At 39.9% G+C, this 17,429-nt stretch overlaps 3 protein-coding genes across 7 annotated transcripts in view; 1 reads left to right on the top strand and 2 right to left on the bottom strand.

The window, feature by feature from the left end:
• Positions 1–4,751, bottom strand: part of raph1b (Ras association (RalGDS/AF-6) and pleckstrin homology domains 1b) — a 41,160-nt gene extending 36,409 nt beyond the window's left edge. For all 5 annotated transcript variants that reach the window (XM_037761521.1, XM_037761524.1, XM_037761523.1 and 2 more), the window contains exon 1: positions 4,447–4,751. The gene's annotated coding sequence lies outside the window, so the exon portion shown is untranslated. The remainder of the gene's footprint in view (positions 1–4,446) is intronic.
• A 3,654-nt stretch (positions 4,752–8,405) lies between these two features.
• si:dkey-1h24.6 (cytotoxic T-lymphocyte protein 4) lies at positions 8,406–11,331 on the top strand. Its single transcript, XM_037761533.1, has 4 exons — positions 8,406–8,725; positions 9,688–9,993; positions 10,089–10,255; positions 11,000–11,331. The coding sequence occupies exons 1-4, from the start codon at positions 8,647–8,649 to the stop codon at positions 11,111–11,113; spliced, it is 666 nt and encodes a 221-aa protein (XP_037617461.1). The 5' UTR covers positions 8,406–8,646; the 3' UTR covers positions 11,114–11,331.
• A 739-nt stretch (positions 11,332–12,070) lies between these two features.
• fastkd2 (FAST kinase domains 2) lies at positions 12,071–16,800 on the bottom strand. Its single transcript, XM_037761530.1, has 11 exons — positions 16,042–16,800; positions 15,852–15,955; positions 15,661–15,769; positions 15,299–15,422; positions 15,044–15,183; positions 14,681–14,853; positions 14,394–14,557; positions 14,072–14,308; positions 13,860–13,956; positions 12,605–12,719; positions 12,071–12,339 (listed from the first exon to the last, which is right to left on the bottom strand). Exons 1-11 carry the CDS (start codon positions 16,657–16,659, stop codon positions 12,217–12,219), a joined length of 2,004 nt encoding a protein of 667 aa, XP_037617458.1. The 5' UTR covers positions 16,660–16,800; the 3' UTR covers positions 12,071–12,216.
• Between the last annotated feature and the right edge of the window lie 629 nt (positions 16,801–17,429).

Genomic DNA, 17,429 nt, shown 5'->3' with positions numbered 1-17,429 from the left:
TTGTCAAAGTCACACTGATTAATAGCTGCCTAAGCTGCTTAAACACACCGGACAGTGAAAGAGGAAGCACACAAAAAGGGACAACTAATGAAAGAACAATACTGTATCATAGCAGATTAGATCAAATATAGGAAAATAGGTCATGGAAGAAGTGGTGTGGAGATAAAGAATTCATCTTAAAAGAAGCAGAGGTATCAGATTCTCCAAGTTTCAGTAGATCAGAATGCAATGCAGCCACAACAAGCCATGTTGTGACGTGAGTCAGGGTGTGCAACTATCACTTTTTGTCCAATTGCAAACTCGCACTCCCTCGCAGTCTACAAATTATAATCCTAAACTAGACGCAACAAGTGCAGGTACGTTCTCTGATGGTTGTTGAAAGGTAATCTGGGAAATGTAGGGCGGTAGACGATGCTGTTTGCAGGAAAATGACAACAATTCATCATGAAATAACGCCTGGAACACACTGAAAAATTGTGAATGAATAATATTCAGCGATTTAAAAAGTATCTAAAAGTGGATTTTTCCTTTAAGAGTGTAAATCCCACCAGGACTGACCCTGTACTAAAAATGTATACGCCGAAATGGCACAGATATGAAAACGAACACGGCAAAGACATCCAGTCGTAGTTCAATCTTTTGTATCTCTAGGTGTCTTTATATACCGGTGTGTGTGTGTGCGCTTGAGTGCACCTGCTGAGCGAGGACCCAGATCATGAGAGGAGGGTGTCCTCCTTCTGCCTCCTCCGATCAGCGGTGCAGCCGGAGAGTCGAGGCTGCATCGTCCATACATCGTATTTAGCACAAGAGGACGATATGACACACTTTGATCACCACATTACACAGTAAAAGTGCATGTTTTTTATCATTCTCCACAACCTTATCCTTACTATTCACCTTGTCGAAAAAAACAAAACAGAAATCAATCATCACAAAAGGATCTCAAACAATTAATTTCCTGCCACAGAGGGCATTGATAAAAGTCAGTAAGCATGCATGAAAAGGCCAACAGGAAGAGCGGCTCACTATCTGGAACAGTGGAGGTTTTTGCAGGCTACAGGGCGGCCTGGTTAGCCATTTGTCTTTGTTTCCAAATGGCAGGGGCAGCTGCCACCAAAAGGTCAGCAAAATGTTACCAGAACAAGGCCCTATAGAGGCCGGGGACCACGCGCCTGTGTGACAAGAGAGAGAGAGGGGGGGGGGGGACACACCCAGGTGGAATAACTTTCTCTCTCACAACACACCCGTAATGTGGCATCTTGTTTGGCATCACGGAGCTGCAGCTGGTGGCCTTTTTTTGCAGTTTATTCACAACCCAAGTAGCTCCTATCAGTGCAAATATCAGGTTACCCTCTCGCCTCCGGGTCTCCATCGGGGGGTGTGTTGAAGGCTGCGTTTGAAGTGCCATCCTCCCTTCACCCACCTACACCCCGCCTCTCGGCTGTAACATAACCTTGGTAAACTTACACCATCGCCACCCCCAACCATCGTCTGGAGCTTTTGTGCAGAGCTATCTTATGCCCAGGGACATGGGTTGGATGGATGGATGGGCGGAGGTCAGACATGGTTCTTGCGACTCGCACGACAGAGCCAGTAAAAACGCTGACAGACGGACAGCGCACGAGATGCACAAATCTCTCTTCTCTAACGGTCTCGAGGGATCATCCCTCAAGCCCAAAATTTATTTGACGACTGTTTTTCTCATCTAATCAACGACGTCCCGAGGAAATCAAGCGTACACACAAAAAAAAAAAAACGATGAAAGGCAGCAAGGAGAAAAACAGAAGGGCCTTTTTTTTTATTTTTTCTTCCACTTCTTCTGGCAAAACAAGACAGAGTGGATGAATGAGAAAACCATGTTTCTGGTTATGTATTTTGAGCTCTTCCAAAATACTCTCTCCCTCTAGGTTCTCCTTTCAATAGCCTCGAGAAAGAAAGCTGAAAAACATTCCTTACATGTGCTTTTTAAACAGGAGCAGTGAAAATGACACGCTCTCTTCTAACATGTGTTTTACCTCTGTGGCTGGAAATTTAATCCATGACTGAGCTTTTTATGACTGAGCTGTATGCCATACTCACTCAGGACTATTAAATCCACTGAGGAAATGTCTTGTATGATCTTACTACATGATGTTACTGTTTTTGCACCAATGCCACCAGAACCAAATCTCGTTCTTGGCGTATAGAAATCATGAACTTGTTGAACTTAAATTATTTGCTAAGACTGAAAAAGTTGCTTCTAAGATTAAAAACATATTTTCAAACCCTCCATTTTACCAGCTGATAATAAAAGTTCATTCATAATGGGACACAGGAAACAGAGACACAATAACAAGACCCAAAGGAACAAAACAAAAAGTCACTGGGTTTTCCAGATGTCCTTGTGTCATCACTCATTTTCTGTCCTCTTCTGTGTCCCTGACAAGACAGTAAGTGACATCTGACTCCCGCTATGTTAAAAAAAAAAACAAGCTTAAAGGCATCTGCCTTGAGGGGAAGCGACCAGAAGGCCAGTAGTTATTTTCATCCCATTAACTTGCACTGTAAGCGAATGGGTTTCATTGTCCCTGCACTGTCTCCATGCCTAGAATAATGTGCTTCTAGTCTACTGCTTTGTGGATGCAAATCAAGCGTGCCTTTAGGACACAGACGGCCTATTATAATGCCACCGAGGGGAATAAAGGCAGGGCCAAGTGGCTTCTTAGTGGCTCTTTTTGTGTGTTTGTTTTGTGTATTCACCCCTGAATAGAAGAGATACAGTTAAAAAAACTGTCCTCGCCTGGCCTTGGTAGTGTAAATAACACACACCCAGTATGTTTACTGGGTGAAAACCTGGGCCCATATGGTAGCCAGCCAGGCAGTGGCATGGCAAAATGACCTTTGAACCCCACTGTCAATGAAGGGGTCATTATCTTGCCAGTGTGACTGCAAGCAAAGTCGGTTTACGTTGATAATAATACACACATAAGTATGTATTTAAAATTGATTAAAGTCAAATTGAAGGATTGATCCATTATAACTTTCTTCACCAACTCTATTTCCCACCACAGAGATTGCATAAATATAGACCTTAGATATCAAATATACTGGGGGGGAAAAGTTCGGAAACTTGTGTTTGGTGGATTATTTCTCTGTTGTTACAATGCTAATTGGCATCGTATTTTTACATGGTTGGAAAGCCTGTTTATTTACCTTTACAATGATGTCAAACTTGTAAGGATCATGCATTTGTGGGATGAGCAGCACAGCTGATTATGTGGGGAGCGCCCAAGAACAATTTGCCAAAATGCTCTACCAATGGTAAACAGTGTATTCTCCTGTTGGTATTGACTCTTGTTTTGAGTTGTTGCTGTGCTGCTCATCCCACAAATGCATGATCCTTACAAGTTGGACATCATTGTGAAGGTAAATAAACAGGCTTTCCAACCATGTCAAATACAATGACAATTAGCATTGTAACAACAGAGAAATAATCCACCAAAACACAAATTTCCAAACTTTTTTCCCCCAGTTTATATCCTTTTTAATTCAATTGATAGTTAACTAGCCTATACTCCTTCTGGTTCTTTTTCAGTTTGTATGTGGGTGGGTTAGGGAGGGAATATGGAGCCATGTTTGTGTTTTGTATGTTTTGTATATTTGGTGAACTAAAAAAAATTGAAAATAAAATAATCTAAAAAAAAAAAAAGAGTCAAATGTAAGGCTTTTATGAGGACACCCTATGTTGTGTTCCTGGCTGAGAGTCACCAGATAACACGGTCACTTGTTAAACCGAAACACCGGCCCAGTGGCCACAGCAGCCAACAAAGGGAATTAAAACACCATCTGCAGTGAAGGGAGGCAGCTCATAATGAGCTCAACACCAGCCACACTAACATTACATTTATTGCACAGGTTATTCTAAATACATAAAATGCAGTGTTTCAGCTAGATAGAAACATTAGAGCGACAAAAACCATCGGCCATTATGACCAGAAGCTGTATAGCCTCGAACAGGGTGGAGGCTAGACATCCTCTAGATGCAGGGGAGGGAAATTAGGTTGATTATAAATAGAGTGTAAATGGCTCATCTTTTGGCAACCATCAACTACAACAATAACAATAGACTCAATTGCCTCTCCCATTATAAACTGCGGCTCTTTTCCCAGTCGGCCCTGCACGCCCTTTCTCCCCAACATAGGGATTGTTCAATGGCCGCATAGGGGGCACTCATAAAACAACCCCCCCATTCATTCAAACACACACTTATTCTAACACATTCACAATGTATTGCTTCTTAATACCTTGCAAAAGTATGGTAAACATAACAGCATAGGTCTCCTTTACAGAGGACACACGCTAGGATGAATATTTGTTATTTATTTCTGATATTTTTATTCTCTGAGCTTATTCTAAGGAGAGAAAATATTAAAATATGACTGGATATTAAAAAGAAAATGCACTTACAGTTAAACAGGATTCACAAAGAGGCTCCTCTCCTCTCCTCTCCCGAGCAAATATCCCTCAGGGTGGAAAAAAGAAGGAAAAACTCCCCCGATATGATAAGCCTTATGTGTAATTTTCTCTTTTTAAAAGGTGAATTTAGTTTAAAAATTTAGAAAATTTACATTTAAAAGTTTAAAATAGCCCGTTATCCTCATGTTTTTCCTCACGTTACCTCGTCTCTACATACTCAATCCCATTCCCTTTTCCTCTATTCTTCTCTCTCTCTCTGCCGGAGCTGCTGAGGAGGAGACACGCTGTGCGTCTACGTCATTTCCGGTCCAGCCCAGGACCACAACGCTGCCTCCACGGACCGTCGGAAATATCTTATATTAGAGTTAATCGCAGAGAAGTTGAGAGCTGAATTGTAGATATGAGCACAGATACATTGAGGTGTTACACGAGTTGACCTATTGACATATTTCAGCACAGATATTCTGATGATTAATTGGCAAAAAAAACAAATATGTACATGAAAGTAGGAGTTTTGGAGGAACAGTGAAGGCAGCATCAGTTTCCAGAAGCTATTCCCACTAGTCAGTGTCAGTACATCATAATAACAATAATAATCATAAATTGATTATATGTTAATGTGTTTTTGTATGTGTATGTATGTATATATGTATGCAGTACAATATGTATATATACATTTATTTTATTTTATTTTATTGTTTTAAATTAAAACATTTTTACTTGTGTATATTCTTTTTACTTATATATCTATTTTTTTTTATATAATATGTTTTTCCTGTATCTATACTGGCTTCTTTTATATTAATATTAGGTTTGTTAAGTTTCTTTGTACTGAGAATGTTATTATAGGGGACGTTTGTGAATGTTTGTTCTGTTGTTTCAAAATGAACAAAAAAACAATAAATATAATATTGAAAAAAAACAAAAAAAACAATAATAGTCATAATAATAATATACTTTACAAGCTAGAAAGATAAAAAAAGAAAGAAATCAAGGTAAAATATGTTAAAATACATATACTAACATGGGTGCATCCATATTAAACCACACTGGAGCTCTGCGGGGGTTCTTGCTGATGCTCTCCTTAAAACACCACCACCAGACAAAAGGGACTTGTTCCAGATTAGGAGATTTACAAACTATAAAAATGAAAAAAAAAGAAAGAAATCAAGGTAAAATATGTTAAAATATATATAGTAAGATGGGTGCATCTACATTTAACCACCCTGGAGCTCTGCGGGGGTTCTTGCTGATGCTCTCCTAAAGCCACCACCACCAGACAAAGGGACTTGTTCCAGATTAGGAGATTATTGCGTGTTATCCATATGGACACATGGCATTACTAACCCGTCAATCCCCCATCATCCATTTTTCTGAGTCAGAATTACAGACAACATTTTACAAATGCTATAATCCCCATTTCACAATCCCATGAATCTGTCACCATGTGTTGTCACACAAAGTACATTTTTATGGTCTCTAATCCCAACTCTGGGCAGTTAAACCTATATAAAAAGGGGACAGGCATTGAGGCAAAGTAATATATTGCTGCAATTAATACAATATTATATATGAACAGCTATTTTCCTGGCTTGTATTAGATGAAAACTGTCAAAATCAAATGCTTTGTCGCTATCTAGTGGACACAGAAATATACTGCACTTTGAACTTAACCCCATTTTGTGCACACAACCATGGGGTTTTAAATCAAAGAACCTTCTCTTATAGCTGGTATTATACATTTTTTTCCTCACAGATATATGTTAACTGTGCCAGTGTCTGTACATGTGCCTTACCAATGTCCCATACAGTAAAGAGAGACAGTTTCTTGTTCACTTTTCTTTTCCAGACAGTCTTTTTTGTGAGGTATTGACACACACAAATGTCAGTTCAAACCTGTTTGGTGCTTCTCATAGTGTTCAGTAAACCAGTACACATGGTACACTGGGTCGTTGCACTTTCGGTCACTCACTCCACCTCCAACTGTGGCTGCAACACACAACTACATGTATATACTATACACACTTTTTATAAAAGCCCAGATTTGGTGACCTCTGGTACATTCTACTGCTACTATTCCATCATATACACTGATCTTAATTATTATGTATTTTAATGAGTTTGCCTGCCTGATTGTAAACATGTAGCTAGTGAATTATTGTAAAGGCTTCTCGTGCATTTTAGCCCACAGTCTGTAATAGTTATTAATATTTAAAACCACATCTATTCCTGACAGATCAGAACTTTTCTAATTTAGAGTAATGGATCTTATTTATTATAAATATTATACTTGACACATTCACTGTGGTTTATCAAGACATTACACAAAGATGGTTAATGTATAAATGCTCTCTTATTCAATGGAAATAAACACAGTTACTTTAAGGGTCCCAAAATATGACACAAATATATTCACTTTGTGTCATATATCTTTTATACAGTGAATATCTTTGTGTCACATATCTTTGTACAGTGAATATCTTTGTGTCACATATCTTTTTTACAGTGAATATCTTTGTGTCATATATCTTTGTAAATCTGAAAAAAAGATGTGACACAAAGATATTCACTGAAAAAAAGATATGTGACACAAAGATATTCACTGAAAAAAAGATATATGACACAAAGATATTCACTGTAAAAAAGATATGTGACACAAAGATATCCACTGTAAAAAAGATATATGACAAAGATATTCACTGTAAAAAAGATATGTGACACAAAGATATTCACTGTACAAAGATATATGACACAAAGATATTCACTGTAAAAAAGATATGTGACACAAAGATATTCACTGTACAAAAGATATATGACAAAGATATTCACTGTAAAAAAGATATGTGACACAAAGATATCCACTGTACAAAGATATGTGACACAAAGATATCCACTGTACAAAGATATGTGACACAAAGATATTCACTGAAAAAAAGATATATGACACAAAGATATTCACTGTAAAAAAGATATGTGACACAAAGATATTCACTGTAAAAAAGATATATGACAAAGATATTCACTGTAAAAAAGATATGTGACACAAAGATATTCACTGTACAAAGATATATGACACAAAGATATTCACTGTACAAAAGATATATGACACAAAGATATTCACTGCACAAAAGATATATGACACAAAGATATTCACTGTAAAAAAGATATGTGACACAAAGATATTCACTGTAAAAAAGATATGTGAAACAAAGATATTCACTGTACAAAGATAGATGACACAAAGATTAATATATCTTTGTACAGTGAATATCTTTGTGTCATCTATCTTTGTTAATATGCCGCTCCCCCGACTGTAAAAAGATAGATGACACAAAGATATTCACTGTACAAAGATATCCCAGGTTGTATCTAGCCTGTGTATTGATTTTAAATTAAACTATTTATTAAATAAACTTATGGCAAAAAGAACTCTGAAATAACAAAACAGGTCAATCACTTGACTCAAATCATGTGAATCTAGTTAATCAACTCAACTTCTGTCATCTTCACTACCATCATATTTTATCATATAGGGGCCTACTGCAGGAAGATCCGTTACATCATATTTATATTTATATTTATGATTTGGGATTTCTAATTTCCCATAATTTGCATTCCATGTTATTACTGCTACTCTAACTAATGTGTGTACTTCCATGCAACATGCTTACAGGCAACCAGGAGCATTAAAATGTTGAAAACAGGTAATGAAAGGTTGCGTTTGCCACTTTTTTAAAAATGTTCCTCATTCTCTTAATCTTTGCCATCACACAATGATGCAAAAACAAATATTTAGTTCACTTGACGGGAACAGAGCTGTCTGGCATTGACCTTTGGAACTAAATGAACACCGTAGTTTTACATTAAATAAACACTTACAGTCATCAAAGGTCACAAACTCTGGGAGAGAGCGGAAACTTCAGAAGAGGAGGCGTTTTCTGCCACAGGATGTTTTCCCTCAAGAGAGGATGTGCGAGGTTCAGTTACTGCAGCACCGTGGGAGTACTTCAGTCTGAGGCACAACGGAGATATGATGCATTACAGTCTGGGGTGAAAGCGTGCACGGAACCAGGGTTGATGATATCGGAGTAGCGGATCAGATCTCTAATTTGCTGGAGGAGCTTGAACTTTTTTGGGTGATGAGGGAAAGCCTCGAGGCGGGTTCACACTCTCGGTGCAAAAAAGATCAAGATGAGAGCTTGCTGGATGTTCATGATCCTCCTGAGCTGCAGGTTATCTCACGCCACTAAGGAAAAGTGCACCTGCAACGGTAAGTAGTACACTCTTCTTCAATTATTAGTATTCAGGTGGTAGAAGAAGTAATTTGCAAGAAATAACTATTAGAAGGGACTTTACTGTGTATATGCGGTTACAGTGTTGTTTGGTTTCTCCTGTAAACACTGAGGTTAACACCCTCAGCAGTAGTGCAGTGAAACTTGAGCATCAAGAAATAAATTGCAGCAGTGGATAAGTAGTGTAGCTACTCACAGCGTTTAAGTTTAGACACATCAAATGTGGGAAATGGAGAAATAGGAATGTGTTTCTCATTTAGCTTCACTTATTTATCTGTTGATTATTAGTACCTAAGATGATCCGTATAATTCTGGCTGTATATGTTGGGGTTTTAACAGAAGAATATCAAAATAAAGTCCAATTCCTGTTCATATAGAGAGCAAAATGCTTTCATTTCAACACTAATCCATGCAACAAATAGCACTGAAATCACAGAAACCACGACCACCTCACCTCGTGAGTGGCACACTTGAGTCAGTCAGTTGGCTGACTCAAGTGTCCCACTCACTCACTCACTCACTCACTCACTCACTCACATGGCAAATATCAGTTTTTTTCATGTGAAATGTGAGGCTGCTTAAAAAGAGGTAAATGTGCTTAGATGTGCTGCTATTGAACAAATTCCGTGCGGGGGTGGAAGTTGCTGTGAAATGACGAGTTTCTGAATAAGTCTGAATTTCAGTTGGGGGGAATTAAATGCAAATAAATCAATGTTTGGCAGGGAGATGTAGCTGTAAGAGAGACATTTCCTTTTGCAAAGGTGTTTGGTTACAGACACAATAGGCATCCTGACTCAATTTACAGCAACAAACACACAACGCTGGCCTACCGCAGCTCTCCATTTCCTTAGTTCATGACACCTAAACCAGAGATCTGACTTTATACTGTGTATGTAAGAAATCAGATTGCACCCTGAATCATTATTTTGTTTCTCTCCAGAACGGAAAATTGTCTGCGTAGCTGCCGGAGACGACGTGCTCGTGCCCTGCCCGAATTTGACCGGCGAAGAAGTGACATATTACCTTCTCAAGGATGATAAAGTGATTTACAACCACACGTGCTTCCGTGAGAAACATAGCAACTGTAAGCCGCGACACACCGTGTTGGGCGTGGAGCTGCGTGACAGTTTCATGCTCACTGGAGTGAATGTCAGTAGCTCTGGCATCTACAATTGTGAGGTCAGAGTCATGTACCCTCCTCCCTTCTTAAAAGCATGTTCTTCGTGCACCCAGGTACAGGTAGAAGGTAAATATTCCTATGAGGTGCAGAGGTTTTTAAAAGGGCACATCTGTAATTTTGTGTGCAGTACACTCAATACTTCCTTAATATGTTTCTTCCAGAACATCAATGCAAGTTAGATAAAGTCACCGAGAAGCCTGAAACAGACGACGAGAAGCCTGAAACAGTTGGAAATCAGAAAAGTGAATTTCTCTGGCTTTGGATTCTGGCGCTTGTGCTTCTTGGCGTCTACGGCGTAACTGTCACCATCATTGCCGCCGTCATCTGGGTAAGATATGTCCTCAAACACATACCACCAATTATTACATCTATTATATATTGAAGCACATATATTTATAAAATATTCAACCTTTTTTTCTGGGAAACACTTTTTTTTTATCTTTAACCAAAAGATGCAAAGATTGCAAAATTTTAAAAATGTGAAATCTATTTTTCCCCCAGTTTATTGGGAGTTAGAGAGTTATCACCTGACGACCTGATACCTGATATATGGGAACTCTTTAGAGCTGGAGAATAGAGTAGATGTGTGGCAGTAAAATACAAAAAACAAATGTAAATTATCTATTTTGCAAGACATTGTAGTAAATTTAGTGATCCTGTTGCATTTTTGAAAGTGAAATCTTTATTTTTTAAATTTATTTAACTGCCTTACATTATTATTTTTTCACTTATATGTGTTTTTTTCCATTCAGAAACCACTGTGTGCTCTAAAACTGTTGAGCTGTATCACTCTCGCAATTAAATTATTTGGGAAAACTGTTGTATTTCACTGTGTATTATTTTTTTCTTGGCCAAAAAAATAGTCGGCCAAGTCTAAAAAATGTTGCCTTTAAAAATCCCACCTTGAAGAAACCTTTAAATTATGACAATAACCCACACATCAAGTCCACAAATTCCCATAAAAAAAAAATCCTGATGACATGACCTCTGTGTCCTCAACGATAGCTACATCATCATACACTATATTACACCTTCACAGACATAATGCTGTTGTTTTAACTTGTCTTTACAGGTCAAGTGGAGGGGGGCGGATTCCCAGAGTGACTACATGAACACCAAACCCAAAGCGTCCAGGGACCGCAAGAAGAAACGAGGGGTTCAAATTCCTATACCGCGTCACTTCTGATCACACCGTGTGCATCACTTCACCATTTGCACAGCCATCCCAAACACAGGGCGGTGTCCTTGTAGTAGCTTGCCCTGAATAGAACATCGCGACTGAGGTTTTGTTGAGTCCGTTCTGTTGTCAGTACTAGTTTGTTTTGTGTCTACACAGCGAAAGTAGCAGTCTTCCTTTGACAGTTGTGGTTGTATAAAACAATAAAAAAAACATCACGCACCCAACTTCCCGTTTCACTCACTGTCACACACACACACACACACCCACACACAGATCTGTACCGTAGTTGGAACCCCTATTTGTGGTCGAAACAGAAGGTGATGTCTAAATGAGGGGATATAACCACATTCAAAGGGTTCACACAGCTTGCGAACCAGCGTGGTGATATTTGAATCACAAGTGACCACAATTTCAAACTGAAAAAAAGCCTCTACAAATCTACGGCGTCAAAAAATGGAGATATCATGCGACGGATTAACATCACCTCGCACATCTCTTTCCGCGCTCTTATTTCTAAGAAAACAGAAACATCAGAGCGTGTTTTTTTCGGATAGTTAACATCGCTGAGGTCGACGAGACGCAGATATACAACAAGGAGAGAGCAAACACACTTCAAACAATAACAATCTGCACCGCTTCCTGTCTTTCCTCGCTCTACTGTTGTTTTTTCCTTCCTCATACTCTCTGCAGATGGTTATGCTTCAAAAGGGGATGCTACCTTTTACCTCGCTCACCTTGCAGTTATTGCAAGTGCACACACTGCTTTTATTTGGTTTCATTCAGCAGCGCGATCTTACTCATCGAACCACTACGAGCATCAGCAAGATTAACACGTTGTTTCTGTTCCGCTTTTGAAGCCATTTTCGGGACGGATGATTAAAAACAAACGATGAAAGATTTCCCCACAGTCCCTCCTCGCATGAAGAATGACACTCTTTCACACCCAAATAAAAAACTTCAGGTTCTCAATTGATATTAACACTTTAATATATTTTTTATCTTCTTAAGTGTTTACAAAGCGTTGATTAGCACAACTAAATCTGTGTGTTTGCACAGGTTGCGACTACTGAACCTGACTGTTTGCATCCTTTTAACACTGACATCTGTCCTCAAGATCCCAGTTGCTCTGCTTGAGGTTGTGCGTCTGATCGGTGGTGTTCTGGAAAGATCCGTTCCCTGAGGAGATCTATCCTCTTTTCCTCAGACGCGGACTGCAGCTCCTGCTCCGTTACCTGGTGAACGGGATTAGGATAATGTAAATCAGCACTGTTTCTTCTTCAATTAGTAGTATTGTTGTTTGAAGAAGCATTTTACTAAAGGTCAGGAGGAACACATTATTTAGATATATATATATATATATATTCTGAGGAAATTAAACATTCATATCTGAAAGGAACATGTGGCTGAAGGCAGTGGCTACAACAAATGTGGGAATATTATTCTAACACTTGTCTAAAGTGTCAGTAAGTACTCCAAAAATCAAACTGCGAGTCTCACCAAGACATGGTTATAACCCAGGATCTTCAGATGGCGAATCTTGACAGCCAGAGGGCCGCGGGGATTGGACGTGCCGTAGCAGAAACCAGAGTGTGATGTGCAAACCACTGCGATTCTAGGACACCAAGAGAAGGAGTTTTCTCAGCTTTAAAAAGGTCAAAATTTGAATTTAGGTACAGACATCAAAAGTGTGAAAGTGACAGTTTGATGAGAAGACAAAAACCTGAAACCTGAAAAATAGACTGTGGCTTTTCTTTAAAACTGAACGGAAGCATTTTGAACTTCTGACTTCCTTTGACACACATTTAACTACACATCTTTACTCAGTAGGGGTAATATAGGTTGGGATTTTTAATTTGATTTTGTCTACGTGTAACGATTTAAATTCTATGCTTTTATGCTGATAGAAGCTCAGAACAGGTTTCTACTCATTTTTTTCAGTACATCATCAGAACCGTTTGGTTGAATTTTCACGGGTAAATCAGCAGGCTCAATAAAGCTACCGCACTGAATGACAAGAATTAAGAACAATTAAATAAATAGTGAGAAAAATAGGGTAAGAGAGATGACTATGTACATGTTATATGTAATTAAATGACTATTTAGGACACTCCCTGTGCAGAGCTGAACAAAAAAATATATAAAATAGAACCAAGAAGGCAACATATGTGCATAAAAAGTAAAACAGTAAATGCAAAGTCATATGAAAACCATTTCAAAGGTTGTAAATAAACTAGACGTACACAACTGCAAATACACTACTGTATGAAATTTTAAAGCGTGTGTTAAAATTATTTATTGTTTAGAATAGTTGGATACGTTTTTTTGAGTTTCTGTTGAATTTCTGTTTATGATTAAGCTTTTTTTAACGCTTAATTTTCCACCTTTCTTAAGGTAAAATGAGTTCAAAATAGAATTTAAAGCATCTGTGGTGTTAAATGCAAGTTACAAAAAGTCCTGCTGTCAGAGCATTATTTTATGCTCTTTATATAAACTGCCTTAAGTTGAAATGTAAGCGCTTTGTTGTATGCAAAAGTTGTGGAATCAGATATTTGATGCACGCAATCACATGCGTCACTGCCCGCCACTGTCGGAACAGAACGCCCAAACATCCTCACCACCTGCTGCCACATCATCAAACTTCACCAAACGTGACATAAGCACATTATAATCGAAAACAAAACACCACCGCAGCAGATTTTGAAATAGAAGATTTGAGTCTGGTGATGCTGTCGACTGCAAACCGGCATCTTACCTTTGACTGCTCTCTGCTGGAGAACTCTCTTCTCCTGCACAGCTACCCGCTTCAGTCACTGAGGTGTGGTTCGGCAGAGGTTTGGTTATCACGCCGTCTGAGAGTCGACGCACAAAAATACAGGCGAAAGAATCAACACTTCTTCAGTTATTAAAGACAATATGAAATTGTGACACACTCACAGCTTCTTTCCTGTAATATTCTGTCTTTACCTATGATGTAGACGTTCTCCACCACCACCATCTCCCGCAGCATTGTGTCTGTCTGGTCCGCCAACACACTCTGCAGGCCCTGCGAGAGCAACAGGTTGACTGGTGGACTGCTGGGGACGGGGTCTCCCAGGTAAGATGGGGGGACCATCAGGGGCTGAGGGAGCGGAGGACGATCAAGACGGAGGCACGAGTTGACGGTCTTGAACATTCTCTCCTGGCTAGGGACAAACCTGGGTGCTGAGGAGAAATAGAAGACGGATGAAATTCACGAACCCAAGTGTGGGGAGAGCAAAAAAGTCCACGAGCGAGTCAATGATCTTACCTGTAGAGTTAAACTTCTCCAGTGTACTGCTCTGCAGGAGTTGCTCCAGTGGTGCAGAGGGGAAGTGGCCCAGCATACACAGATGGTATGCAACCTTTAACAACTCAAACGCGGACATCTTGGGCAGATAGGAGTCCAGAGCCTGGCTCAAACTATCCAGGAACCTAGAACAGCAAAGATGAAACCCAAACAAAGACATCAAGCCTGAAAACAAATGGTCATGTAAGTTATATCTACTGTTATATGAAGGGTATGAGTACAATTTGAAAGACATGCGAGTGGCCTACTGTTGTCTTTGGTCCCTCAGATCATAGTTAAGAGAGGAGTACACCTTGAGGACACAGAGGAGGTCTTTCAGTGTCAGGGCGTCTGGATCGGCGATCACCTTCTCAACAAATGCCTCCATTAAGGCAGTGGGACAGAAGGCGAGGTTCTCAAACACGGACAGGAAGAGGAACACCTGAGCAGAGAGGAGGAAACTCTTAGAATGTGATTGCAGGCATGAAGTCAGATTGCGATAATGCGTTAAAGAAATTATTGGCGTTAAAATGAATTTGCGTTAATGCCTTATCGCGTTAACTTTGACAGCCCTATTAAAAATATTTAACATTTCACAAAAGGGGTTAGAAGACAGTTGTCTGTTGCTGCACCTGTTTTTTAGTCCATATGTCCATCGTAGAGGCGACGTAGTCTGAAATGCCAGTGAGCAGATCTAAGTTTCTGTAGTGCAGCTCCCTACAGGACTGCAGCACTGTCATCAATCTGTTGAAGGGGACTCCATGGAGGTTTTCTAACAGAGAGGACAGATGTATTTCAGGCTCCTTCAACTGATTCTGTGCTGACAACAAATATGAAATCCACTATAATTCAAAGTATTCAACAATTCTATCTTTCTTTTTTTTTACCTTTAATCGTCTTACTGCAGACATCCAGCAGTGGTTTGGAGTGGAAGCCCATTGTGGCCATAGTGGAGATCATGTACTGGGTGTTGGGAAGGCTGAACTGGTCGGCCATTGATAACGCCTTTCTCTGGAGGAAGCAGTGTACAGAATGAATGTCAACGTAGAATGGATTCAGTTACAGGACATTTAACTCCGTAGTTCAAAAATATGAAATGTTACAATGAGAAAGCTGATATCACAGAATGTTGAGTAGTCAAGGACATTCCTGTACAAGATTTGGCAATCATAAACTTGGATATTTTTAGATCCACATATACAGGGATATGAATACCAAATATGGTCAAAACTAAGCCTCACAAACCAACCTCAAGTTTCCGTTTGAGGTCCAGTGGGGCATCTTTCCCCACCAGACGCATCATGGTCTGGAGAGCCATTACATTCTTGATCCTGGGAAGACGGTCCTCAACAACCAACCTAGGACACAGCCACAATAAACATCAATCAGATTGTATCTATATAGTAATGAATTGGCTGAGCATCATTTGATAATCCTGACCTCATTCCCTCCTTAAGTGCACCAACATTGGCACCGTCCTCCACATGTTCCAGACAGGAGGACAAGACGGACAGACACTTCTCATCAAAGTTACTCAGATTCTCCTGTTGGACAATAACATATATTTGGTTGAACAATAAAACCAAAATATTGAACAACATGTTTGCTTGCTGGTGGACAATCTTTCTACCTGGCAGGCTCGGAGGAAAGTCTGGACCACACGGCTCCGTTGGGGGACACCCAGTTTGACCATACCCAAGAGAGAATAAGCCAAGTCCTCGTTGCGCATGTTCCCCACTCCCTTCATGGCCTTTTGCAGCAGCTTGTCAAACGCAGGATGCTCAAACATCAGCTGCAGCTCATAGCGCCGCTGCTCATCTGACATCTTCTTCGTAATGGACCACATGTGGGTCAGGCAGTTGCTCACCTGTCGAACCGTGGGCGAGTACTGACAGGAGAGGTCTAACACGTCTGATGGGGAGCCACAGCGTTGCAGGTGGTCCGAGAAGGGCGACCTCTTCTGTACTTGCCTTGAGGCTGTCTCATCAGTTTGTATCTCAGAAGAGAGATGCTCCTTCTCTTCCAAGTCACTGTGAATCCTACCCTGGGAGTAAAACCTCACTGAGCTGACACTATCCAGGCATGTATGGCTTCTCCTTATGCCCCATATGTGTGCTGCTAACTGCTGAGTAGTAGATGTGTCCTTGATTGATGCTGTCACCAGGCAACTGCGCTGTTGCCATAGAGATCTGCGGCTGCAAAAGCGCAGACCCCATCTCAGGACCTCTTCTGTCACCCAGGCAGACATGGCTCTCTAATCAAAATACTCCTGCTGGTTTACAAAGCACTAAATGGTTTAGGGCCAAAACACATTTCTGATCTTCTGCTATGTTCTGAACCATCCAGACCTCTCAGGTCATCTGGATCAGGTCTGCTTAGTGTCCCCAGAGTCACAACTAAACATGCAGAAGCAGTTTTTATGCACCAAATATCTGGAACAAGCTCCCAGAAACCTGCAGGACAGGTTATAAATAAAGCTGCCTTGCCTTAGCTAATAACTTAGTGGACTCTGTAAAGGGCAAAAAATAGAAATAAGATATTACAGCATCCAAATGTCAACACTGCAACTGTCTCCACTTGACATTCTTGACCATATAGACAGTTTAATTTAGCAATCAGTTCGTATAAATGATGTATTTACAAAGTACAAGATGACAACAAGGTCAGCATCCCTCCAGTTATACACTAGTTAGCTTACATTAGCTCAATATAACCTACCTTATTGCTGCTTTTAACTGTAGAAACATACCAATAATGATCCAAAACACATGCCAAATGCTAAACCATGTAACAGTTGTGATTAAAAATGGTTTAGCGAAGAGACACAACGCTTTATAACACTAAAAAGATAGATAACTCCAAGCCTTGTTAGCTACCATTCTCATGTGCTAGGTTACTTCCGACTGTGTGCGCTGCCGTATTTCGTCCCCCCCCCACCCTGTTGTCAACTTGGTACATCCGGGTTACACCACGTATTGCGTCCAAAAATATGATGTTTATTGTGATGTTAAAAATCTC

The sequence above is a fragment of the Sebastes umbrosus genome, chromosome 24 (genome assembly GCF_015220745.1).
Source record: "Sebastes umbrosus isolate fSebUmb1 chromosome 24, fSebUmb1.pri, whole genome shotgun sequence".
Taxonomy (NCBI): Eukaryota; Metazoa; Chordata; class Actinopteri; order Perciformes; family Sebastidae; genus Sebastes; species Sebastes umbrosus.
This window is presented reverse-complemented; position numbering and strand designations above follow the sequence as displayed.

Coding starts and splice junctions, on each gene's coding strand:
- si:dkey-1h24.6 (XM_037761533.1), top strand. CDS start 8,647: ATGAGAGCTTGCTGGATGTTCATGATCCTCCTGAGCTGCAGGTTATCT. Junction 8,726..9,687: donor GGAAAAGTGCACCTGCAACG/GTAAGTAGTACA, acceptor GTTTCTCTCCAG/AACGGAAAATTGTCTGCGTA. Junction 10,256..10,999: donor TCATTGCCGCCGTCATCTGG/GTAAGATATGTC, acceptor TTGTCTTTACAG/GTCAAGTGGAGGGGGGCGGA.
- fastkd2 (XM_037761530.1), bottom strand. CDS start 16,659: ATGTCTGCCTGGGTGACAGAAGAGGTCCTGAGATGGGGTCTGCGCTTT. Junction 15,956..16,041: donor CTTTCCTCCGAGCCTGCCAG/GTAGAAAGATTG, acceptor ATTGTCCAACAG/GAGAATCTGAGTAACTTTGA. Junction 15,770..15,851: donor GCACTTAAGGAGGGAATGAG/GTCAGGATTATC, acceptor GCTGTGTCCTAG/GTTGGTTGTTGAGGACCGTC.